The sequence below is a fragment of the Carettochelys insculpta genome, chromosome 5 (assembly GCF_033958435.1).
Source record: "Carettochelys insculpta isolate YL-2023 chromosome 5, ASM3395843v1, whole genome shotgun sequence".
Classification (NCBI taxonomy): domain Eukaryota; kingdom Metazoa; phylum Chordata; order Testudines; family Carettochelyidae; genus Carettochelys; species Carettochelys insculpta.
The window spans coordinates 120,216,046-120,242,913 of record NC_134141.1 but is presented as its reverse complement, the minus strand read 5'-3'; the positions used below and the strand labels follow the sequence as shown (position 1 = coordinate 120,242,913).

At 42.0% G+C, this 26,868-nt stretch overlaps 1 protein-coding gene across 2 annotated transcripts in view; it reads left to right on the top strand.

Annotated features, from left to right (window-relative positions):
- PIK3C3 (phosphatidylinositol 3-kinase catalytic subunit type 3) overlaps positions 1–22,919 on the top strand; it is a 143,409-nt gene extending 120,490 nt beyond the window's left edge. For both annotated transcript variants that reach the window (XM_074995838.1, XM_074995837.1), the window contains 2 exons: positions 11,447–11,572; positions 19,540–22,919. In XM_074995838.1, the coding sequence (XP_074851939.1) occupies positions 11,447–11,572; positions 19,540–19,554 (141 nt within the window). In that variant the 3' untranslated portion in view covers positions 19,555–22,919. The remainder of the gene's footprint in view (positions 1–11,446; positions 11,573–19,539) is intronic.
- The last annotated feature ends 3,949 nt before the right edge of the window (positions 22,920–26,868 follow it).

The window sequence follows — 26,868 nt, the reverse complement described above, 5'->3', positions numbered from 1 at the left end:
GGGGGCAATGCTGCAATCCTGGTGTTGCAAAGGGCCAACTGCCTTTAGCCCCACACTTGGAGCCAGGCTCTCCCCTCACTTTGCCTCAGGGCCCATGGGAAGAGCCACCTCTTCTCTGGCTCTTGGAGTCGGAGGAAGAAATCGCTCCCCACTATAGCCCTGAGCCCCCCAGTGAGTTCAATGGCAGTTGCTCAGCAGGAGAACACTTTGTGCCTGCACAGAAGGAGCTGGTAACAGGTAACACTGCATGAGAGTTCTGTGGCTTTACAACTAATTTTCCATTCTGTGTTCCGCAGAGCTCAGATTTGGGAACCTACCGCGCAAGCTATAAAGCCCATCTTTTATTTCAGGCTTTGGGGAGAGATGTTTGGTTCCCATTTAGGTGCAGTCCTTTATATTGTTTGTTTATATATGCCTAACGACCTATGCTGCATTAGAGATTTTTTTAAAAATGAATTTGGAGAAAATAATTACATTACTTGCCTACACCTTAGCTAAGGCTAGCAGTGCTGCAGAAAAAAACACAGCTCTTTGGAGAGCACAGAGATGCATGTTACTCATGCGTAACTTCTCTGACTGGTTTAAGAGTCATTGTTGCCTGCCTTAAAAGTGAGTCCAGTCAAACCAGAAACTACAGTTTAGACCCTCAAACTCTGGTTTCAGACTTGTTTCTTTAACAGGAGCATTATAAATTATTTACCCTGATAATTACCTGTATATTTCTTTCTTAAGTTTCCTAAGAAAAAGGAACCCTAGCAAAATAAGTAATCAAAAATTTTATTTTTAAGCACGCCTCTCTGGAACCTAGATAAAGAAATCCAGCTGAATTTATCCTGTATATTGCGAGCATAGGATGGTCCTTTTTGTTGGTGAGTGACAGCCAACCAGGACTAACTTTAATAGCACACAGAGGAGAGTTTGTGAAGTTTAAATTCCAAAAATTAGGTTATATGTATGTTGCACAAGATTAAATTGTTTGAGTTTAATGTCTTTCCAGGAGGCATTCAGTTTTTCATATCTGAAATATAAATTCTGTTATTTATGATTTCCAAAATCTCTTCTCAGTACTTCGCACTCATCTCTTCCCAGTTCTTTGAGAAACTAAGCGTTACTTTGCTGTTGAGAGATTACAAGTAACACATTAGTAATAAAAGCCATAAGTCAGTGTTCATTAATCTTGCTTCTGTTACTACTACAACTCAGGAGATAATCTGTCATTTCATGGTATTCCTTTTCTCTGAGGCTGTAGCAGTCATTTTTTATTGCAGCACTGAAAATCTGTTCTGCAAGGGTCTAGCATTCAGCAGCATTGATCCTGTTGTTAATAGCAGTCTAATTTTAATCTCCAACTGCAGTGGAATTGGTATATTTGGACAGAAATGGGTGCCAATCTCCTCTCAAGGAAGGCAGTAAATATTTAATAGTCATTACCAGCATTTGGCTGATACAGCTTCTTAACATCAGTAGCTTTAAGGCTCTGAAAGAGGATGCTCTTTTACAAGCACATTAAGAGATGGATAGAATAAGTGCTTGATTACAAGAATTAAACAGAGCAGGGTTTAGTGTGAAGGAGTTTGTTTTTTCTTACACAAAGATCATTAAACATTTTTGCTACCTTGTCCTCAAGCTGATTCAGGAAGGCATTCAAGCACGTGTAGAAATTAGGTATTTAGTCTCACTGAAGTCAATTGGGTACTATTTCCTTGTTTAAAGTACCTTTCTGAATAGTGGTCCTAGTGGCTTTGCAAGTATTGAAACTATATAATATCAAAAATGAGACATGTAATTTAAAAAAAAAGTTTGCAATTAGCAAGTAATAAACATATAAATGACCAGTTGCTATAACGATTCTGTGTTACAGAGCAATGTATGAGTGTTCTTCGTTTTCAACTTTTGATTGTGATCAGCATGTGTATGCTGGGCTGCTGATTGTATAAATGTGCCTGCGGATAATGGTGAACCTGTTTTTCCTTCTGATTCTTTTGGCCTGGCTGTGCCTTCATAAACTGGGCAACATTGATTGAAAGATGCATAGATTTGGGCTATAACAACATGTCTTGCTCACCTAGGTGGGGTTTTGTTTTCTTTTTCCGTTTTTTGTTGTTTTTGTTTTTCTCTGAGCATTTTAAACACTGTGGGTGTTTTTTTGTTTTTTTGTTTCCCCCCCCCCAAAATCATAGTTTTACTTTAAAGACTAACAATTTAATTTATTAGGTGATGAACTTTTGTGGGACAAATCCACTTCTTCAGATCTGGAAAATCCTGATAAATGATAACTGAGACTTTAAGAGAATTTAACAGAAAGATAGAAAAAAAAATGAAATAAAACTGATGAATCGGCTAGATAGGACAGGTGGGAGGGGGAAGAAAAATAGTTTCTGCAAGTGTCTGTTAAGTGGGCTTCCTGGGATCACCACAAATTTCAAAGGTTGGGAAACTGTGTAATGCATAAGGCTACCTCTAAGACTAAAGTTTTACTTGTTAATTTACTTTCTCTTTCTCCCAGATTTCTGAGATATCTGTCACTTTTTCTGGCAAATGTTTGCGTCACATTTTATACTCAGAATTCGGTTGTCTGAACAGAAGTCTGCTGCTTTGGGAGTATTCTGCCAATGTCCCTTTTTCCTTGTGGAACTAGGAAGACGGGGATGTCTCAGCAGAGGGGGTTTTACTGACATTTGGCTCCGTGTGGCAGGGCCAAATATCTGGAAAGCATCTCCTGACAGAACTGTCGGCAGAAGATTAGCGATCTAGACATAGCCTTAAAGTGATAATATATCTGAGGGTTATCTGTGCTACTCTGTCTCCACAAAACAATGTGGCACCTTAAAGACGTCACAGATTTATTTGGGCATAAGCTTTCATGTGCAAAAACCTAATTCGGCTTCAAGCTTTCTGAAATGCTTATACTGATTTTTAACAGAATTTGGAATTTCTTTGGTGTTCCGGAGAATGCAAAAGAGCAAATGTGCCAGTACTTAAAATGATCAGGGTAACTAACTGGATAGCACAAAGTCATTCCAAGGTAAAATCATGAAAAGTCAGATATGGGTTTATTGGTAAAAACCTAATCAACATGATTTTAAGAAAAATAGGTCTTGTCTTTTTTTTTTTTTTGAGACAATTAGAATTTTGTTTGAGAAACAACCATTTTGATATAATAGACTTTTCTGAGTCACTGACTTAGTCTTGCATGACATTTGTATTGGAAACAGCAATGTTATGTAAAATAAATGTAGCCTGATTAACTGATAGAGATTTAAAAAAAAAAAAAAAAAGAAACACTATAAATGGAAGATCTTCCTATGGCACTCAGTTTAGTGGGTTCCACAGAGAATTGTTTTTGTGGCTCAGTATTGTCAATGAACAGAAAGAAAATACCTGCAGAGATAAAATTATAGTGGTAAATAATGATGGGATCAGATCACTTTACAGTGATGCGGACAGAGCACTTATGTGAGCAGCATGCATTTTAATAAAGGTCATACTTACAAACTCCAGAGTTTGTACAGAGCTCAGATACCTATTTCCATATCTGAGGAAGTGGGTCTGCCCCACAAAAGAACATCACATAATGAATTCTTTTGTTAGTCTTTAATGTTCTACAACTGCTTTTTTTGTTTTGTGTTGTGTTGGGTTTTTTTGAAACTCCCAGAAAGTTATGTTGCCGTATGGTGATTGTGAAAAGGACTTTGGCAGTAATGATGGTGAGTCAACTAAACATGAGCTCTCAGAATGATGCTGTCGCTAACTGGGCAAACAGAATCAGGGGAGTGTAACCAGAGAAAGAGGAGGAGTAGGGAAGTAGTATCTCTTTACTGTGTCCAGTTCTTATGTCCATTGTTAAAAAAGGAGGCTGATAAATAGGAAAGGAGTCATAAAAAAAAAAAACTACAGTAACTATTCAGTGCCTAGGAAACAAATGTATGGAGAGAGACTTGAGATGCTCAGTATGTTTAGCTTAGCCCCAAGAAGGTAAAGATGAGTTGATGGTAATCTGTAAGTATCACATGGGAAAGAGATTTCTGATAAGACAGCTCTTTACTCTAGCAGAAAAAGGTTTAGATGAGATCCAGTGGTTGAGAGTTGAAGCTGGATAAATTTGGAAAAGAAATAAGGCACAGTCCTTAAATAATGAGGGTAATTAATCACTGAAACAACTTACCTAGGCACATAGAGGTTTACTTATCTCTTGAAGTCTTTAAAGGAAGACAGGCTACTTTTCTCAAAAATACACTTATAGCTCAAAAAGTGGTATGCTTGCAGAGGAATTCCTGGAGTTCAATGACTAGTGATTATAACAGTCCATTCTGCTCCAAATATCTATTAATTAGATGTATAAGCACTCATATTTGTTCCCCAACATTCTTTTAGGTCCACAAAATGAAGAGGTACAGTTGTTCTATCAAAATGAGAGACTTAACTTCATGGCTTTCAAAATTTACTCTGTAAGAATGCATTGGTCCCATTGTTCTAGAGACTAGTCACCCTGTGGGTATGACTACACTAGTAAGTTTTTTCAAAAAAGCCGGGGCTCTTTCGAAAACTCCCACAGTGTCTACATACACAACACATTCTTTCAATATTAAATAAGAAGAGCACAGCACTTTTTCGACAGTCCTCTTCCTCTCCCTAGATGAGGAACAGCACCTTTTTCTGAAAGATTATTTCAGGAAAAAAAGTGTCAGAGATACCTCGGGGGCCCTTTTTGAAAACGCAGTTCTCATGGTGCCAGATTTTTCAATCCCTGTCCCATTCTTTCGAAAGAGTGGAGGCTGTATGGACACACTCTATTGAAAGAGCAGATCAGTTTTTTGATCTCCTTATTTGTGTGGATACGCTCTTTTGAAAGAAGGTTTTTTGGATGAGATCTTCCAGAAGAACTTCTTTCAAAGCATCGCTGTAATGTAGAGATACTTTGTGAAATTGCTATTGAGAATTTTAAACATCAGAGCAGGGAGTGTTTGTGGTTAGTGAAGGCTGCATATTAGATTACATAGTTAGTCACAGGTGCACATGTGATCTTGGTTAATCACCTGAGGCAATTTTCACCCAATTCTCCAAGGATCCTGATTTATCTGAGGAGCTGCACTTGCAGTTACTGATTGAAGCAATGTGTGCAGACCAGCCAGTAACTCCCAAGAAAAACAGACAAGTTATTTAGGTGTCTGATTTTAGGAACTCCCTTTGAAGATGCATGCCTCAAAGATATTCTCTCTGCACATCTGTGAGATGGCCATTTTAATATTTATTTCTTCCAGGTTTTCCTTTGCCAGCCAGTGCTATTAAAAGAAAGGTCCTGTTTGCTAGTGTAGCTAAACTGTTATCAGCTCAATTATAACCAAGGTTTGAATATAGGTGAAATGTTTGTGTTTGAAAGATGAGTCTGTGATTTTGACATCTCAACAAGTGCTGAACAACTGTTGAGCAAATAGTCTGCATTTATGAAAGCTTTTGATTCCATCTTTATGAAATGTATGTAAGTCAAAGCCAGTGTTCCCTGTAAGCTGAGTCCTTGGGTGGCCACCCAGAAGAGATTCAGGTGGCACCCTGCTGATTTGCAAAGCACTTACATCCCCCCCACAGTGGGCAGCATGTGTTTTCATTGGTGGTGCACATCTGTTTATGCCTTGGAGCACACAGTAAAATTTATTCCACTCATGGATTGGGGAAAAAAAAAAAGGGAACACTGGTCGAGGCTTTGTGTGAGGCTCAGAGAAGAAAGTTGTTACCTCACAGATGGATTTTGGGACACTGCTATCATGGCATACCTTTTGAGCTCTTTTCATCCCAAGAATGTAAGTTTCATTTGTTAAGGAAACATTAAAGCACATGGGGGTGTGCTTCCGATAAAGTAATTGACACAGGCAGTATTCTTTTCCAAACCACAATATTTTTTAATTATTGGAAATTATAATCCCTAATAAAGTCAAACCTAAAATCTTAATTACAAAAGTCTCTGAGACAATCTCTTATTGCAAGTTTTTAAACATTCAAACTACTGTACCATGGAATTTAAATGATTCTGCGAGAATCCGTTCTTACAATTAGCCAGTTTGTAACAAATCACTGACCACAGTTGTTTAAAGTTTATGTACCTAGATTATAATTTCAGTTAGTAATAGAAATTGTATGTATTCTTATAAAAGCACACGTGCTATCTTTATATACTGTCCAACACTATGCCTGCACAATACTATAATTAAAGAGTAATAATTATAAATCCTTTTGGTATTCCTTTAAAAATCTGATGCTCCACAATTTCTGAGCAATCAGCTCTGCTCTGATTATCTTCATTCTCTTTCTGTTTCTTTGCAACAGCTTTTCTGACTTCTTTCCACCAGCTTGTTCCTCTGGCTTCTCTTCCTGGCTTTTCGCCTTCTTTCAGTCATCTCTCTTTCTTGCTCACTGACTCAGACTCTGCCTGCTGGCAGCTCACCTTTTATGCTACATTAGAGCTCCCTCCTAATGTACCTATCTGTTTTTAGGAGCAGGTACATCACTTGCAGGTACTCATATCAACCTTTACTTCAGAGTTCTGATTGACCACTCTCATTTTATAATAAAGTCTGACTGATATGAGTGGGGGGCCCTGATGAGGGAGCTGTTCAGTTAACAGCCCTCTTCTTATTCCTTGTTGTGCATGCTCAATAGTCAACAATCTTGCACAATATTTTATTTTATATGTTATATATTGTGGGCCAGGGCACCTTTTTAAAAATCCTCAGTTTTCACTGAGCATGCTCAGGGTCTGCAGTAATAACAAGCAGTCATGTTGCGCCTTAGAGACTAACACATTTATTAGGTCATGAGCTTTTATGGGTAAGACCCACTTCTTCAGGTTAGAGTAGTTAAAGAAATAGAATCCAGGGTTTATATGGCAGAGAGAAAATAAAAGGTTGCCTGTCGCTAATAGGACCAGTTAATTAAGCAAATTAAGGAGGATGTGTCCGATTCCTGTGAATGTCAAAAGTGGAAAATTGCCCTTCTTCGAGTGCTTGCTATGTGCATTTTAATTTGGGTGTGTGCTGAGCGCCTGCCCCGTTGCTGGAAGCTTTTTGCCCTCGCCGGTAGCCTTAGGATCGGTGTGGCGCCCATATATGCGCCTCCCCCCCCCCTCAGTTCTTTCTTGCTGTGCTGTCAGTTGCTGGAGCTCCCTCATTGTTGAGAGTTCTCTGGTAGCCTTTATTGTTTTAATTAGTTGTAAATAGTTTAGATAGTTATCTCCATAGGTAAATAGTTCCTCTTAGCACCTAGTGAGCCGGGGTTGGTCTTTAACACCCTGGGTGCCAGGGGATGCCTGGCTCCCTGGGGTTTAAAAACTTTTTGAAATGTGGCAAACATATGCCCAAAAGCGACCTGCATAGGGCGTGTTTGAGTTGCCTCAGTGAGACTCACCTCCGGAAGCGCTGCTCTATTTGCAAGACCTTCAAGCCCAGGACTTTAAAAGATGGATCTCAATGGCTGAAAGTTCTTCTAATGGAATCAGCCTTGCACCCAGACATTTCCCCGGCGGGAACTCAGAGTGCCGTATTGTCGGTGTAAAGCGCTCTGGTATCATCGGTGCCGTCAGAAAGTTCCCAGCACCGAGAGCAGGACTCGCCGCCTAGCGCCTCCTAGGGCCATAAGAGCTAGTCCCTGGTGCCGCATAAAAAGAGAAGACGGTACCGGGGTCGATCCCAGGAGAGAAAAGAGTGAAGACAAGCTTTGCGGGAGTCAGCCAGACCACACCGTGACCGTGGTCATGGAGTGCAGGTGTCGACTCCAGCGCAAGGCGGGAGCCCGCGCTCTCCCAGGCTGCCCTCGACGCCGGAGGCCTTTAGTGCTGCACAAGGTCTTCTGCAAATTACAGTGCCGCCACAGACGCTGCACCAGGATCCTTCATCACCCCTGTTCCAGGCACCTGGCCAGGCTCTAGGGACCCCGGCACGGTTCCTGATGCCAGTGAGACCCTAGCAAATGGTCGACTCCCTTGGTGCCATGCAGACGATGCAATGTGTGCAGGAGCCGGCAGGAGCTACGGGCCCTCGGCACCACCATGGTGATCGGCATCAGGGTCCATGTTGGAGTCGGACTCGTTTTACTCCAGCTCGGCTCAGAGCAGGAGTACGAGGTCACCCCAACGCAGAGGGCACCGACACCACTCCTGACACCCGTCAGAAGGGGAATGGCAAAGGCCCCCCCAAGGGGCACCACAGTGGCCCTTCTGGACCCCGTGGGCGATCTACGAGGCACAGGGGCAGGATGCAGGACTCCCGTTCAGGGCGCCTGGCACCCCTCAGGTGCCAAGATCGGCACCGACCACTGCTCTGGGGGCCCCGCCGAGACAGCAAGTGGAGTCGTCAGCAACGGCACTGACATCGGCACCAGTGCAGTTGGAGGCAACCCAAGCGTGGGCACCTCTCCTGCAGGCCCCAGGAACTGTGGTGCAGTAGGCATCAGGAGAACCAGTGCCGTCCCAGGTGCAGAGTGGCCCTGTCTTCATGGCATCATACCAGGAACCACTAGGTGGCTCTTCTCCCCAGGCAGTGAGCACAGCACCACAGACTATGGTGTCGGGGACTCAAATGGAGGTGCCAGAACCCCCCGCGCCGATGGGCTTGGAGGTCGTGATGCCCTCATCTTCGTCCTCCTCAGATGAGGCGTTAGCTAGATCCTCTGCATCCCCCGTACTGGAGGATGGAGGCACGTACCAGCAGCTGTTGAGGGTGGCCCAGAGTCTGGTGGTGCAGGTGGAAGAGGTCAGGGACGAAATAGACCCTGTTACTAATGTCCTCTCAACGTCTGGACTGTCCAGGGTGGCACTGCCTGTTATAAAGACAATTGCCAACACAGCTAAGACAGTGTGGCAAACCCTGGCCTCAGCCTTGCCCATGGGTAGGAAAAATGAACGCCGGTATTTTGTCCCAGCCCAGGGAAATGATCATCTGTTCACCCATCCTCCCCCGACTCCCTTGTCGTGGATGCTGTGAACTATAGGGAGAGGCGGTTTATATGGTGTTCCACAAAGACAAGGTCAGGCTGAGACCCCACCCGGCTTTTCTGCCGAAGGTGGTCTCTCCTTTCCACATTAACCAAGACATCACCTTACTGGTGTTTTACCCAAAGCCCCATGCCTCCCCTGGGGAGCAGAGTCTACACACCTTGGATGTCCAGAGGGCACTGGCCTTCTATATGGACAGGACCAAACCCTTCCGGAGGTCGCAGCAGTTGTTCGTTGCAGTGGCAGACAGGATGAAGGGGCACCCAGGTTCCTCCCAGCAAATCTCCTCCTGGATAGTGACCTGTATCAGATTGTGTTACAAACTGGTGGGGGTTCTCCCTCTGCCGATCAAGGCTCACTCCAGTAGGGCACAGGCGTCCTCTGTGGTGTTCTTGGCCAACGTCCCTATCCAGGACATCTGCAGGGCAGCCACTTTGTCCTCCATTCGCACATTTGTAGCGCGTTACACAGCATGCACGGGAAGACGCTGCAGTGGGCAGGGCTGTCCTGCACTCCTTTCGGGGCTCCGACCCCGCCTCCTAGGCATTGGCTTGCATTCACCCAAATTGGAATGCACAGGAGCAATCGCTCGAAGAAGAAAAGACAGTGACCTGTTCTGTAACTGGTGTTCTTCAAGATGTGTTGCTGATGTCCATTCCAACACCCTCCCGCCTTCCCCTCTGTCAGAGTGGCTGGTACGAAGGAACTGAGTGGGTAGCGGGGCGGGCGGCGCATATATGGGCGGCCATACGGGCGCCACTCCAGGGGGTGCCACACCGACCCTAGGGCTACCGGCTCGGGCAAAAAGCTTCCGGCAACGGGGCATGTGCTCAGCGTACACCCAAATTGGAGTGGACATGAGCAACACATCTCAAAGAACACCAGTTACAGAACAGGTAACTGTCTTTTATAATGCTTAAGAAAGTTAAGATCGCTGTTACGGCCAAGATAAATTTGTCTGCTTTGCAAATGAATTCCAGTTCAGTTGTCTCCTTCTGTATTCCTGTGGAGAAATTTTTTTGTAAAAGAATGGAGACTTTATCCAGGGAGGTTGAAGTGTTCCCCTACACGATTGTGTGTTCCCGTCAGGATGGAGTAATTTTGTAGCTTTCTCAGAATAGAGATAAGAAAAACAAAGAGGATACCAGAGAATTTCTCTAGTAATAAAAACAGACATTTTGCTGTTTTGTCTTTAATTATGATTCTCAGCATTTAGTTTTGTTGCAATTTGTAAGTACTGTGCAAATTTTCTACTGTATTCAAAATATGCTGCTGTCAAAACAACAACGATGTAAGAGCAACCGTGTCGCCAACCAACTGTTCACATATGAAGGTTGTAATCTGAGTTAATCAAATTCTTACCTACCATCTGGAGTTTGGTTTTCATAGGAATGATATGCTCATCCTTATACTGATTCTGTATTCTTTACGTAACTGCCCTACAGTTTCAAAAAGACAGGTTTTGTTTGGTTTTGTTTTAAATTTATCTTGAGGCAAAAGGAACTTTGCAGGCTTTCAACAGCTGTTGGGACCATCCAGAATATTTCAGCTGTTTATTCACAATAAAGAGAACTTTGGTTTGCCCATGTGTAGAGATCAAACTTGGTGTGGCTCATAATGAACACTAATCTCACTGACAGCCATGGTTTATTTAGGTCCTTGTAGCACCTCTTGCTCTAGCTGAGCACTTGATTAGCTGAATGTTTTGAAATGTTGTCTACAGTGCTACTTTGCTCTAACTTTCTCACTCAGAGGTGTGAAAAAACACCTCTCCCCCAAGTGCAGCTAGTTACAGCACTGTAAAGCGCCAGTGTGAATTGGCTCCCAGTGCTGTTACTCCCCTCATGAAAGTGGTTTCCCTAGACTGCTGGAAGAGCTCTCTCCCAATGCAGGTTCAGTGATCCCACTGATACGGCCTTTAAACTTAGGCATATAGACAAAGCCGCTGTTTTAATAGATTGTTCAGTTCGCCAAGATCTGATTTCTGCAATATTTTTGTATTTGAGTTAAGTTGTTGGCAGAAATCACTTTTGCTTTGGAATTTAAACTATGGTTCAGTAATAGGATTTTCTTTCTATTTTAAATATAGCTGGTCTTTCAGACATTTTCCCATCATGCTCCCCAAAAGAAATGCTTGCGGATTGATAGAATTGAATTCTTCTGACAATATGTACTTGTCCACAGCTCAGTTTTGCTTAGGGTCCCCAACTCTCCAAGATTGTCCTGAAACTAAAGGTTAATCTTTAATTAGAGATAATGTCATGTGATGGAACCTCCTGGAATTCCTCCAACCAGAGTTGGCAACTATTATAAGGCTGAATCCAGGGGCAACTGTGTGTGTTGCTTGGGAGATGGATTTTTCTTGCTTTGTATAGAAACATAATAAAAGTGTAATTGTACACTTAAAAGTCGGAGTTTTCCTTCTGTATAAAGGATCTGATCTTTCTCATCTCTTCCGGTCAGGTGCAGGACAAGTTCCGTTTGGACCTATCTGATGAAGAAGCTGTACATTACATGCAGAGTCTAATTGATGAAAGTGTCCATGCTCTCTTTGCAGCTGTGGTAGAACAAATACACAAGTTTGCTCAGGTAAGACACTGCAGATTGATGAGCTGTCTGTGGTCTTGAGGTGCAAAGAGAGAGTGGCTGGCTGTGGGAGCAGAGAGAGGATCATTTTGCCAGCCTATGTTTTGTTATGGAGTTTTGAAGTGATTAAGTTAGGTTCTGATAAGCCACCCAGGTGATCTGTGGCACTGCAGACTCTTAAGGCAAAGCCATCTCTCTTTAAGTTTGCACTGTCAGTGGCTCAGCCAGGAGAGAGAAGACTTTTAAGGGCTTGCTATTGCACAGTAGTAAGTTATGGTCTTCCCAAGAGTTGTTTTTGAAATGAATTGTCATTTTCTGCCTGTGTATTAAAGGTCTGGAATATTAAACAACTTCTAAGATTCACAGCTCACAAAATATCATGAACCAGATAGCTAGTCCTATGCATTGTTTATACATTATGAACATTAACTCAGTGGAAATAAAGTTCAAAACCAGCACTCCTCTGTTAGTAGTTCCTCTCTTAAACTGTGTGCTTGCATCATTCTTTTGACCATCAGCCCCTTGCACTAGGTTGTATTCTCTGGCCAACTTCAGCATCAGTGGAGAGCTATGTTCACCTGGGCACATCCCTCATAGAAATATCTCCTCTTTGCAGGAGAAACCCGGCAGCTAAACTCTTGATTTGGAGAGTACTGTTCATTCTTGCAAGTGCTCTGTTTTGGCAGGCTCTGTATCGGTGGGCATTACGGGGAAAAATCTATCTGTTGGACAGAGTTCTGTGTTGAAATTTTAGCAAGTAAAGAATGCCTCATTTTCCTTCTTGTGCTTCACCACAACTATTAACTCTTGTTGATGGTGACTTTTATTGCTGGCCTGTAAACAAGATAGTCCTGCTAATTATCCTCTCAAGCACTGCAGCCTCTCTGGGGAAATATTCTCCCGCTCCACTCTCATTTTTCATATCTGAATACTCATTTCCTTCTGTGAAAAATGAAATTTTAGCCACATCAAGTGAATGTGCTATTAGTCTTGTAGTCCATTGTGGGTCTGCTAAGATGTTTAGCATGATTGTGGAAGGAAATGATATGCATAAAAGCATTTTAGTTTATCTTTGAAGTTCATAATATTCTTTTTGACTTCTCTAGCTCACATTTGTCAGGGATTTATTTAGGGCATTATGCTTTCTGTTGCCCTTAATATTAGTCTATGGAAGAGACTTGCAATTCAGAGAAGAATCAAGGTATTTTGATCTCAGAAATCCCGGTGTGGCTTCCAGGTATTCTTAAAATCATTTATTTCCAAAAGACTGATAAAATAGTGCTTCTCTGTTTTTAAAAAAAAAAAAAAAAAAAAGGAGCTTGTACTCAGCCAGCTCCCCATACCCGCCCCCCCGCCGCCTCCCAGCCAGTCCCATGGCTGGGGCTGCTGAGGTTCCAGTACTCAGTACCAGCACAAAAAAAGCACTGGATAAAATCAAATACAAACTGGTATGTAGTTTTCATGTGAGACGGACTGTTTCTATGACTAGGCTCTGGGAAATAGATCTTCCATTTAATTATCTTTTTGATGCAGACTTTTGTCTTTTGTTTTCAAGTAGTATGTTACTCTACAGCAGGGATAGTCAGTTCTTTTTTGTCAAGGTCCAGATTTCTTATGGTATAGTCAAGGTCCAGACTTCAGAGAAAAAAATGGTCCTAAGTAAATAAGATGATGTTGGGTCCATTCAGAAGCATCGGGGAGTCTGGATTTGGCCCATGGTCCTCCTATTGACTACTCTTGCCAGACAGATTAAACAATATCAGCTTAACTTAATACCTGTGTTTTTCAGTTATGACTCTTTATGTGTGAATACAAGGAAGATGCAGACAGAAATTGTTCATATTTATAGCTGATCACTCTAGGTTACTGTGATTATTAACAAAACAAAAAGCAGTCAAGTAGCACTTTAAAGACTAGCAAAATAGTTTATTAGGTGAGCTTTCGTGGGACAGACCCACTTCTTCAGACCTTGGCTCCCAGTAAGAACTGAGTTCCGAGTACTAATAGTACATGTATCAAGAAGTTATCATCGTTAAAATATTGCACAAGTTCTTTGTGATTTGTTTTTGTTTTTTAGTGTGACTAAGACATTGATTTTTGTTTCTGAGTGGACCACATTGATGTAGACAGGTCTGTCTTTTTAAAGTTAAAAGTGATGCCAGTGCTTCCCTAAACAAATTTGCAGTAAAAGTTCATTTGTCTGATGGCTTTTAGAATTTCCCAGCTAGCTGCTTATGCATTTTCCAAGCAGCACTTATAAATCAGAGTTTACAGATTTGATCTTAGTCATCTGTTTTGTTTTGTTTTTAATTAGACTTGTTCATAACCATTTTCTTCCTTTATTCACTGGTTTTAAATTGCAGGCATGTTTGATAAAACATTTAAAAGCTGTCTCAAATTGTGTTGCATAGGCTGTAGGGTTTAGCAGCACGTGTCCACTTTTCATATTGATTGTGGGGTAATATCCATAAGAGACCCTGGTTCAGGAAGATGATGGTTTCTAATAGGATGAGAACTCTAGAAGCAGCTGCTTTGTCCTTCATCTGGTTACTGTGTATACGTATTGCTGCATATAGCAGAACTGATTCTGTGGGTATAAGGTACGTAATGTGCCCAAATTTGAGCAACTTTTCACACAAATTGTAAAAGGCCATCTCTGCCAAGTTGTGATAGGGTAGATTAAAGCTCTTCAAAGAAAAAGTGTTCAGAATTTTTAACAGGTGTTAGTACATAATTTTCTGTGGGCTGATTATGAACATTGATAAAACAAAAACTGGTATTAGAGGTAAGGAAATAGGAAGGAAGATCGCTGTAGATTGGATTGAACTAGAGAATGTAGAGAAGTTCACATCTCTGGGGAGCAACATATTGTATTATCTAGAGTGTAAGAAGGAAATAGCGAATAGAATAGCAAAATAGAGAAATTTTGAAGGCGATGGATAAGATCTGGAAAAGCAAAGCGACTAGCTTAGGAAAGAAGCTGAGCGTCTTGAAAACATGTTTAGGGGCATGTTGTACGGATGTGAGACATAGGTGATAATGAAGGATTCAAAGAGAGGGATATTGGCATTCTTTCATCCCACACAGTACATTTTCAAAATTATAACCAGAACATAATAGCCCCTACTGGCCTTGGAGTCTATGACACTGAACTGAAAACAGTCTTATAATGGGAAGTGAAAGGCAACCTTAATAGGCAGTGCTACCAGTGCCATCTCTAATTCTTAGATCCATATTTCCCTTGATTCAGTATCTATATTTTTCCAAGGTGATGGTAGCCTTTGAATTTAAAAAGACTTAGTACTCAGATATTAGTTTTAGTGCTTTGTAATATGTTTGGAGTTCTAAATGTAGGACAAAATTCCTGCCACAGTTGTCCATGGTCCGAAGTGCTAAGCACCTGTACTTCTCATTGATGGGCAGTTATGTGTACTCAGTGTCTCTGAAAATAGGCATGTACACTGAAAGGACATGCATGAGTAGAATACAGTCTTAAACAATGAGGAGGCATCTCATTAACCAATCTAAAGTGTGGTTATGAAGCAGGAAACCTCCATGGAACAGATGCATTTTTAGAAATAGGGGTAGAGAATGTTAATTAGGATATTCTTCCACACTCAAAACCTCACACTAATTTGTGGTTTCTTATACTGTGAACCCATGAGGGGAAGCATGCAAAAAGGTCCAAAGCCAGGAGAAGGCAGACGGGACAAAAGAAGCACTGAAGTATGGCTGTCCTGGAATGTTCAAACCCCAATGTGAGACTGTATTTAAGAGAGAGAAATTGTGAATGCAAAAATTATTCAACGTAAATAAATAATAGAATCCTAGGGCTGGAAGAGACCTTAGGAGGTCATGGAGTCCAGCCACTGTCCAAACCAGGATCAACCCTAACTAAATCATCCCAGCCATGACTTTGTCAGGCCGGGACTCAAATTCTAAGGATGAAGTTTTCACCACCTGCATTCCAGTGCTTCACCACCCTCCTAGTGATATAGTTTTTCCTAATATCCAACCTAAACCTCCCCCACTGTAACTTGAGACCATTGCGCCTTGTTCTGGTGTCCATCACTACTGAGGACAGCCCCTTTCCATTCTTTCTAGAACCCACACTTTAGGAAGTTGAAGGCTGGGTATCAAATCACCTCTCATTCTTATCTTCTGAAAAGTCAATAAGCACAAATCCCTCAGGCTCTCCTCATAGTCATCTGCTCCAGCCCCCTAATTGTTTTGGTTGCTCTATGCTGGACCCTATCTAATGCATCCACATCCTTTGAATATTGGGGGGGAGGGTTTTAGCCGATGGCCAGGTAATGAGTGGTCTATGAGCCTTATCACACCTGAGTCTTTAACTGCTAGGACAGACAGTCCCTTCTCAGCGGGCAGCCAGCGTGGCTGATGGGTGCCCCAAAGGTTGGTGCAGAGAGCTTATACTACCCGAGTCTTTGACTGTTAGGACAGACTGTCCCTTCGCAGTGGGCAGCCAGGGAGGCTGACGGGTGCCCCGAGAGTCTGCTCCGTGGAGGCAGCACGACTCAGCGCTCAGCTTTTACTGCACTTTACCACTGACCAGGCTGGTACAGCCAAACAGCTATGGTTCTTTTGTTTGTGTTTGGCTGAATCACAGCAACTGAAGGGAGTCAGGCTAAAGCTTAAACATGGTTACTATTTATTAAAGCAGAAGGAAAAATCTTAATGGTTACGTGGTTATTGCAATAAAAATCTTAATGGTTACAAGGTTATTGCTCTACTTGCTTAGCTACTACAGTAGGATGATACAAATGACATGTCAATTAGAGAAAGTTACCTATTTGAGGACCAGACACCTCAGACTAAAGAGCTCTTACTATTAAATGTGCACAAAAAAAAACATTGCAGGTATAATTCTCACCCCTGCGTCCTTCGACTCCAGCATAGCCAACGTCGTTCACTGAATCCCTGGGGAAGAACAAACGAGGGGGGCGTCCCCTGGGTCCTCAGGAGGCAAAGACCTTACCCAACTGGCAGGTATAGGTAATTGGAGCTCAGTTACAGTGGTCTGCCAGGCCCTTCTTTATACCCCTTGGGTCACGCACATTCTTCTTTATCTGAAGGTACCAATTGTGCTGGTCCGTCTTTGTGACGCCAGTTCTCACAAGGCAGTTGTAATTTAATTTACACTTGTAAGATAGAGAGAACTAAATCATAAAAACAGGCCATTCTTTTCATATGGGCTGGAGATTCCCCTTCTGGGATGAAAATGTGGGCGTATCAGTTATCAGTACCAGCCAAGGGCAGTTAGAGGCCCTGTGGTCAACAGCTAGCCTGTTCGCCCCCTTGTCTGTATTCTTCAGTCTAGGGTCATGCTGACACAGCACATCTGTGTTTTGAAGTGTCAGAACTGTGCTTGATAAGCGCATCTGTGCTTTCAAACATTCGAAGACTGTGCTGTTTCTTTGTGCTTTGTGCTCAGAGGCACCTAAAAGGGGCAAGATGGAGTAGAGCAGGGGGAATTCTGTCTGGCTACAGAGGGGAATGAAACTGGGCACAGTACTCCAGAAGTGGCCTCAGCAGTGCGGATTAAAGGGGAATAATAAATGAAAACATGTAAGAACAGTGCCTCTTTAAGATGTGTGTTGTTATTCCTGGAATTAGAGCATTCTTAGAACACAAATATAAGAACTGCCATGTTGGATCAGAACATAGGTCCGCCTAGCCCAGTATCCTGTTTTCCGACAGTGGCCAATGCCAGGTGCTTCAGAAGGAATGAACAGAATATGTAGCCATCAAATAATCCATTCCCATCTTCTAGCAAACAGCATCTAGGTACGTCGTCCCTGCCCATCCGTGTTAATAACCATTGATGGACCTGTCCTTCAGGAATGTATCTAGTTCTTGTTTGAACCCTGCTATAATCCTGCCTCTCACAATATCCTCTTGTTAATCCGTGTTCTAATTAATTTTCTCTTTGTCTAGCTGCCTTTTTGGAGAGGTTGCTACACAAAAATTTGGGATTTGAGCTCAGTTTGCAGAAGAGAAGAGTGAGGGGCAATTTGATAGGAGCTTTTAACTTACTATTTGGGCAAGTGCTAAAGAGGATAGAGAGTGGCTGTTCCCGGTAATGAGGGATAGCAGATAGCAAAGGTCTCAAGTTACAGAGAGGGAGGTGTAGGTTAGGTATTAGGAAGAATTATTTCACTAGTACGGTGGTGAAGCACTGGAATGCATTACCTAGAGAGGTGGTGGAATCTCTATCCCTAGAGGTTTTTTGAGTCTCAGCTTGATAAATTCCTGGCTGGGATGATTTTTAGTGTTGATCGTGCTTTAGCCGGAGACTGGACTAAGGGACCTCCTGAGGTCCCTTCCAGCCCTAGGATTCTATGATTCTATAAAAATTATAGGATTCACCTGTGTAAAGTAGTGGATGAAGAAACAAGTAATGCTCAGTTTATTTTACAATAAGCCAGTTGTCTTGCTCAGTGGCCAAAACGAACTTTTCCATTTTTGCATGTGTCATAATATTGTTATTGAATTACAAATAACATAAATAGCAATTAAAACTACCACCTAAAATTAGTTGCTTGTTTAAACAGCAGATACTGGCTTAAAGCCATGTATTCTTTTCTTTTGAAATGCCCTTCAGTTCATGGTTTTACACTTGTTTATCCATCTGTCTGTGTTTTTTTCCTTTCCAGTTTCAAAAGAGACTTGCAAGCACTAGTGTCTGCTGTTTTTTGCACCTGTTACTATGAGAGCTATTTAAGTTCAGTTATTGTAGTAACCATTGTATTTTAGTGCTGTTGTGTACCACTTTGTGTGCATGTAAAGCTAATGTTGAGTGGAGCAAGTGATTATTTTGGCATGAGTTATATTACTGAACAGTAGTGATGTTTTTGTTTGTTTTTAAATAGATGACAATGTTGTAAAGAGACATGATTCAAAAGTTATGTTATGGAGACTTTTTGTTTGAAAAATTGTCTTTTTTTTTTTCCGATCTATGTGAATACATGAGATCCTGCATAAATTTTGTAATATATCCATTTGGTACCTCAATCTTCTTCTCTTGTTGAATGTCCATTAAATGCAGTTTGCCTCTGTTTTTTAAACACAATTATTCAAGAAGATATTTGTGTAGGGAATGTTCAAGAGAAGTGGATATATGTAACTTTCATTTCACAGTTGTAAATACTAAATATCCTAGTCTCTGGAGATGGTTACTTCCGTGTTAGCAATGGTCCAGTTGGCTATAGAGAGAGGGCACAGTAGAAATTAGATTTGACCATTTCCATCTCAGGAAATGACTACGTTATTGAACTTTCTTTCCATAAAAATGTCAAATTTAGAGTATAATCAATGAGGAGTCCTCTGTCATCTTAAAGACTAACATTTATTTGGGCATAAGCTTTCAAAGGTAAAAGTTCAATGCAAAATGCTTATGCCCAAATAAATGTTAGTCTTTAAGGTGACACAGGACACCTTACTGTGATTAACTTGTGTTTTGTATGAGAGAAGTAGCCGAGTTAGTCTGTATCTTCAAAAATAAAAAGAAGTCCTATGGCACCTTATATTTTGGAGCATACACTTTTGTGGTCTTCATCAGATGTGTTTTGTGTTTGTCAAGTACTGTGGGCCTATTAACTAGCCTTGGCAGCATCCCATAGTGCATATCCAAACTGTGGTCAATGGTGCCCATTGCTCATTCCAGTTATGTTCTCCATGTTGGAAAAATAAAACCTCTAAACCAAATAGAATGCTTCATATGCCATGGAGAATGTACACACTGGATGAAAACTATTTGTCTAGTGGAAAAACAAACATAAACAGAGTGTGTTTCATAGATATTAGTTCTGGTAAAGGTCATGAAGTTCACCTGCCTTTAAGCATTTTTGGATCTGTGAAATCTACAGTCCAGAATACAATTACACCTAACTGATCTTCCATGTGTAGCAAAGCTGAATAAATGTTCCCATTGTGTTTGTCTTCTTTTCTAGTACTGGAGAAAATAAACCCTTCAGCTGCTTTGGGTGGAAATGAAAGTATGAGTTAGTGCTCAACAAGGAGACTTCCTTCAGCCATCTGTGGACTTGTCAAGAGAGCACCTGAAGGCAAGAATTGCACATTTGATGGCACAGAAGCCCAGAGAACAGGGTCTAGATCTGACTTACTGTTGTTATAAGGTTTAAAAGTGACTGGTATTTAGAAAACATGAATCTCCCACTTTGGCCTAGCTGCTCCTGTATATATTTCTTGTAAGATGTTTAAGCCATGTAGGTAAAACAGGCAATTTCCTCCAAAGTCATGGATGAGTGGAAGAAGCTTTTGAAGATAGATCCAGCACTTGATTGTGAATTTCTTTTTGTGTTTTGGGAACTACGAATTGAAGTCTGCTCCGCTCGTAACTTGGACACTGGTGCATGAAATGTGCCACCTGGAGGAGATACAGGCTGATTTCTTATTAGCCTGAGAAACAGGATAGTTGAACAGCTTTTATTGGGACTTAAAACTTGTAATGGATTCATATGACAGTTTCCCAATTTTGGAAGTATTCTCACATGGTATGGACAATAATTCTGCCTTTCATACAAAAAGATGTTTTGAAGGGTTGATAAATTAGTCGAATACAGAATTAGGAATATTGTCTGGGGGTATGTCAATGTAGCCCATGATAGCAAGCCTTCCAGACCAGGTTGATAGACTCATACTAGTGTGACGAAAAGTATCTGTGTGAACAGCACCTTCAAGTTGCAACTACAGCTGGAGCTCAGACTCTGCACCCTGTACAGAGGGATGCACTTAATATCCCAACTTGCAGTTTTGAAGTCCTGGGCTACACAGCTATTTTGAGAGAGCTAGCTTGAATCTGTCAACCTAGGGGACTAACCAGCCAGAAACCACTGTGATATCTTCACTAGAGGTTCATAGTAAAGTCTCACTTTAACTAGGAACATCAGTGTACCATGACCATATATAATTTTTCTTCGACGCTCATAAATTTTTCCCTGATGCAGTTAGAGACATTTCATTTATGCTTTTGAATTTGGGCTTTCCTGCATCTACCTGACATCCTAAAGGATTGCGTATGGAGCTCTTGGCTTAATATCAAGGTGGTTGCAGCTCTACAGAACTGTTGTCAAAATAAGGCCGGAAGAAAATGATTGTGTCACACATCCGTATTGATGCTGACTATTTGAATGATTGAGTACAATTGTCTTTTCAACATATCTGATATTTTTTCATAATTATGCTTTAAACAAGGCAGGAGCGGGGATGAAAGCCAGCTGGACTTCCACTTGGTAAAATGATGAAAATCAGCTGGTTTGAATCTCATGAATATCAATCACAACTAGTCTTGTTGCTGCTGGCCTACACCCAGACAAGGAGCCCTGATTCAATAAAGCCCACTAGAGATAGGATGCACCTATAATGTTATCTCCCTCAGATGGCCTTTAGAGTCAGCAAGACTCAACTCATCAGTGTCTGTTGCTGACCTAGCACACGTGCAGCTCTGGCCACTAGAGATATGTCTACGCCACAGTTAAAAATCTGCAGCTGGTCCATGCCAGCTGACCAGGACGCACAGGCCTTGGATCATGGGACAGCTTAATCACAATTTAGACCCTCTGTTTGCAGCACATTCTTTAAACCATGGGAGGATCCCAGATCTTGGGCCGCAACCTATGCCCAAACATCTTCATCACAGTTAAACAGACCGTTCACTCTTGCCCAATCCAGCTGGTAGATGCCAGCTATCGGGTTTTATTTGTTTTGTTGACCTACCCTAGGTAACACTGCCTTTTCTTTGCAAATACTGCACCAGGAGAAAGAGGGCAGGACTGCATTCTCTCCCAGAAATTCCCCACTAGATCTGAGACTTGCTGTCAGAGGGAAAAGTAATTATCTCCTTGTCTGTTCCAGTGAATCCAGCCCATCATGTATTTTTCTGCCCACTCTGATAAATTCTGTCTGTAGTTCTACAACACTTTGCCCATCATCCTGAGACATTTGGAATAGTTGGGAGAATACAAGACACTATTGAAATTTCAGATTTTATTAAAAGTTTGCTGTTAAAAATGCTCATGTTGAGTGATTACCCTACTTCTGAGAATTTAAGAAAGTGGCCAGTTGTCCAATTAATACTACATTTTATATGGGGACACTTTATATTAACTTCCATGTTATAAATGACAAAAGGAATTAATAGATGTTACAGAGTGTTAAAGCTCAGTGATTTGTTTAATCCTTTGTTTACTGCAAATGCATTTTCAGGTCATCCACAGTTATTTGTAAATTTCACATATGTTTGCTCTATATAGTTATGCTGGGATTTTTTTTTCTCCCTGGGATTTATATGCCATTCACAAAATAAGGGAGGGGGAATTAGGGTGGTCTTACAACTTTTAGCTCTATGGTTAGATCACATAACTGAGATGAGGAGACCCAGGTTCAGTTACCTCCCTCTGCCTGATGTGGAGAAGGGATTTGAATTTGGATCTCTCACATAGCAGGCGAGCATGTTAGCCACAGGGCTAGTGGCTCTTTGGGTGTGGATCTCTCTCTCCTGTTGAATGTTTTCTACGTTTTATAAATAATTACTCACTGGAGCATGGATTTAAAATTGCTGATTCAATGGCTATGAATCAATACTAGGAATGTCAGTAATCCTTGGGTCTGAGAAAGAGCAAGACTGACTCGTTAACCTGCTAATTAAGGTCCTTGTCACTACTTCTGTCTACCCCCTTACCCCAAGCTTTTGGATCTGTTTTGAGCCAAACTCATGTTTTATTGATATATTTCAGAGCTTCCAGCAAACTGTTTATTCATCTTGCACAAATAAACCTGGTGCAGATATGATACTGTTATGAATGGTTATAAGCAACTTGTTAAACTGTGTAAATATAACAATCAACTATGTAAAATATATTTGTAGTTTGGGTGAATATATTAATAATTACTATTTCCACATTAAATACCAATCTCTTATATTGTACTCAATAAAGGAGATCATTATTATTTTCCCTGTTTTATTTATGGAGAAGCTGAGGCACCAAGGTGAAGTAACTTGCCCAAGACCAATAAACAGGCCAGTGGCAGAGCTGGGAGTAGACTCCAGCTCTTCTGAGTTCAACCACCAAAAGCTTTCCATCAGCGCCAATGGGGCTCAAAGGTTTTCCTGTCTGGAGTCAGCTGCAGGGCACTGGGGCTTTGGAGAAACACAAATATCCTGTTCTCAGTAGTGGAGTCACTTTAAAAGATGCTGTTGTTCAGTTTGGGCCCCACATGTAGGCTTTTGAAAATCAGTCTTTCACAATTCCAGAGATCATTAGAATTGTTCCCACTGAATGTTTTCTTTAAAAATCAAATAAAGGTTGTAATTAAAACAAAACCTGTTGTCTTGCAACCCAAATATGGTCACTTCAAACCTAACAAAGCCAGAGGGTGAACCCGTACAGTCTGATTTAACAGCCCATGAAGAGAGCAATGAAAAAGGAAGCCTGCAGAGTGTAAAAAAAAATCTTAATTTTTAACATTCATGCTCTTTTCTAGTAACCTAAGGTACTCAGTCACATGGGTAAGGATGTTTCTCATCAGGTTTTTCATCTGTTGTCTCTTTAAAAAGCTAAAGAAAAAATTGTTATATGGACCATGCACTTGCCACACTTACCACTGAAGTTTTACACAATTAGCAATATGATAGATATTTACAAATGCTGCCCATTTCCCCATTCACTTGGATCTCTTTCTGATTTGCTCTGGTACTACAGTTGTTTCAGTCTGGGTGGGGAAAGAAAATATAATTCAGTAGCTTTTTTTTTTTCCCCTCGCCTACTATATAACGTTATTGGTTCGTTTCAGCTTTATGTGCTTCAGAAGTGCAAGGTAGCACAAAGCCAGTTTTTTCTTCCTTAGAAGGGGTAATTGCAAAAGTTCTTGCTGTAGCAAGGTTCAAATCTAATTGTGAAATCATCTGAGGGGTTGTTTCTCTTCCTTCTGCAAGCTTAAATCCCAATGTGAAAGATTGTGAGGGTTTATATAGAAGAATAAATCCCGTTAGCACCCGTTCCTCTGCTGTAGAGGCAATCATTTGGCACAGCCTTTTGTTTCTGTAGTCTGAAGAGAGAGCCTGTGGGCATTCCTTTTTGGAGGAGGAGGCACGAGAATCTAAACAGACGTTACAAGGATCCTGTGGGATTGTGGAATGACCCTCCATTTGTTTTGAGCCCAGGCTTTACCCCTATGATCGTGTCACCAGTGGATGGTAAAACATAGTGGTTATTATACAGTATCCAGAGCTTGTTCAGTTAAGGAGTCTTAAGGGACCCATTGAATGCATAAAATTGCAGGTGGATTGTGTTAAAATAGGTCTTTGAAGCAGTTATGTCAAAGTGGTTTTTTGTTGGAGGCGGGAGGGGGGCTGTTGTTTTTTGTAATAGTGATGAAACTTTTACTACTGTGTGGAGCTCTACTGGCCTTCCAGGCAGCTGTGAGTTAGAAAGGACCCTGACTGGCAAAAATGGGGGCATCTTGAGAAGGAAAGTGCTCGACCATGTGTCACCCAGAGGCATTGATGCCATGGAGGGAGAGTGAAGTCTGTTCTGCAGCCTGAGGTAGCAGGAAGTTGACTTTTAGCTTACGAGGTAGAGGCATGTGGCTTTAGCCCCCTAAGATTCCAGGTTCAATCCCACCTGCTGACAAGGCAGGTCCATTGGCTTTAAAATTGGGGGCTCCTGTGAGCTTCAAGAACATCACAGAATGAAATAGCTGGCCACAGCATCAAGCATGCCAACTACCCCTCAACTGAGCCATCATTACTTGGCTTAAAGTGGGGCTTTGGAAGAGATTTGAAGCAGAGAGAGATTATTTTACTATGCACAAAGGACACTGAAGAAGAATCAACACTGTTTGGAGGAAGGCTTCCCCGATGGTTGGAGAACATGGGAGATCTGGTTTCAAGTCCCTGCTCTGCCTGTGGGACCCTGGGTCCATCACATGCACTCTACCTCAGTTCCTCAGTTGTAAACGGTGAACAGTTGCCTTGCCTCACAAAGCTAGTTAGGATAAAAACATGGTGGATTGAGATGCTCAGATGTTGGTGTCCTTGAAAGTGGGAAATAGACCAGAAGCATGGAAACATATCTGTGACATAGTGGTGAATTGACTGCGCCTACTGTCCTTGAGCTTGTAACCATTGCCTCCACCATATCACTGTTCCATATCGTATCCCTCATTGTTTGCTGTCTTAACCGCCCACTTCAGAGACAGAAAATTGTCATGAGTTCAAAATGAAAATCATCATCTTTGGCATGTTTACAAAACCCACACATTTCTAGCCAGGCAAGTGGGTGGTAATTGGACAGGTTTTCAGCTTTTCATGCCCTTAAAAAATAAAGAGAAGCTGTCACTTTTCACAAACCAATTAATTTTAAACTTCAAAGGGAACTGCATGCTCCACGTGTGTGTGCACGTGTACTGAGAGGTCTGCTTATCTTCTAAGATTAGAGTGAAGGTGATCTTTGTGCCTCATTAAGGGTGTAGCTACTTCTCTATAACCCATTGGAGTATTTTTCAATAAATACTTGAACTGTTCTCTTTGTTTAATGGCATTCGCTGCCCTAGTACACTTCTGTTAGAAGACGTATTCTGTGTTATCCTTTGTGGTGGAAATGCTCATGAGACACTGAATGATACAGCTGGTTTGGGGCTGATGAGTTTTTTGCAGTGCTTTGCAGAATGTGCAGTACTTCTGGGCACTTTTCCTGCTCCAGTGTATTTTTTTTTCTTTTTCTTTTAAATGCTACCAAGGACCACTGCTTTATTGATAACTGCATCTCTCCTGCCAAGTCAGTTTCTGACCATGCACTGACTTGAATAATAAATTTTCTGACCCACCAGCAGTTGAGGGGAAGCCACTTGCTGCTGTAACGCTCCTCTGATTCGTTCTAAAGCAGGCGTGTCCAGCCCATGGACCACATGCGGCCCTGGACAGCTAGTAACGCAGCCCCACAAGATCATAAACTTTTAACATTGTTATGTGATTTATATACATTAACTACATTATATATTTTATATGCGGCCCAAGACAATTCCTCTTCACTCAATGTGGCCCAGGCAAGCCAAAAGTTTGGACACCCATGTTCTAAAACACGATGGAAGCAGTAGTGCAAGTGAGTTGGTACAATGCACCATACGAGCACATTACTTTTAGCCAGTATGTGTTTCGGAAAGACTCCAGCTGGTCCTCCTTTGCCTCTCCACTGGTTGCTGGGTCTCTGTGCATGGCTGGAGCCTGGGAGATGTACGTGTGGGGCTGAAGCTGGGAGCGCAACAGCAGCTGAAGGAGCTCTGGTGTCCTCCTTTCCTTGCTGCTCCTCTCCACTGAGATGGGAGCAGAACTGCCAGGCCTGCCCCTCTGTGTACAGGGCTGTGGGGAGAGGGGCTGGGGTTCTGCTGCTTTCCCTGAAGGGAGGCACGGCAGGGAAGAGAGCACAATTGCCAGTGGCTCCTCCAGCTGCCATAGCACTGCCAGTCCTCCTTCCACACCAGGTAATGTGGGATGGGGGGAGGGCCAGGAAAGAGGGGGAGGGGGCTGAGGCTGGGGCAGAGTTATGTAAGAGGGTCACATAGCCCCACCCCAAGCTGTTGTGCCCTCCCCCTTCTGTACCAGTAAGAACTTTTGTTTAATTGCAGTGGGCGGGAGGCTGCTAATGTGAATAGGAGGAAAAAAGTTTCTTTTAAGGACCAATAAGTCTGACATCTCTGGCCAGTTTCTGCCAATGCTCACGCTGGAGGTTATTTCATATTTTCCTAAGGAAAGTACATCAAAATTACAAGACCTTGAGAAGAGAGTGAGTGCTTTATACTTAGAATGCGCCTGCTAGAGTCCAAAGTAATGGAGGTTGAACCTCTCTTGTCCAGCATCCTGGAGTGACAGATTAGAGAGGTTCAGCACCAGAGAGGTGCCAAGCAAGAGAATTTGCCAGACCACAAGAGGTCAGTATTGTCCAGCAGCATTACCAACACTTCCACTGCTGACTGGGCTCTTGGAAGGTAAACTACAGCTAAATAACAGCACAGAACACAGAGAGCCAGGATGGGTGGCGAAAGCAAAGTTATGGGAGCATGGGACACTTGACTACACCCATGATAAGTGGACATCCCACTAACTACAGTCATGCCATATTACTGCTGTTGGCAGACGAGAGTGGCAGATTAGAGATGTTCAACCCGTGTGTTAATTGACTAAAAGATTCTCTCATTGGGATCCAAAATGCGGGGTGGGAAGTGTTGATTCAAAATTTCTGGGAGCAGCTATTTCTCAAATA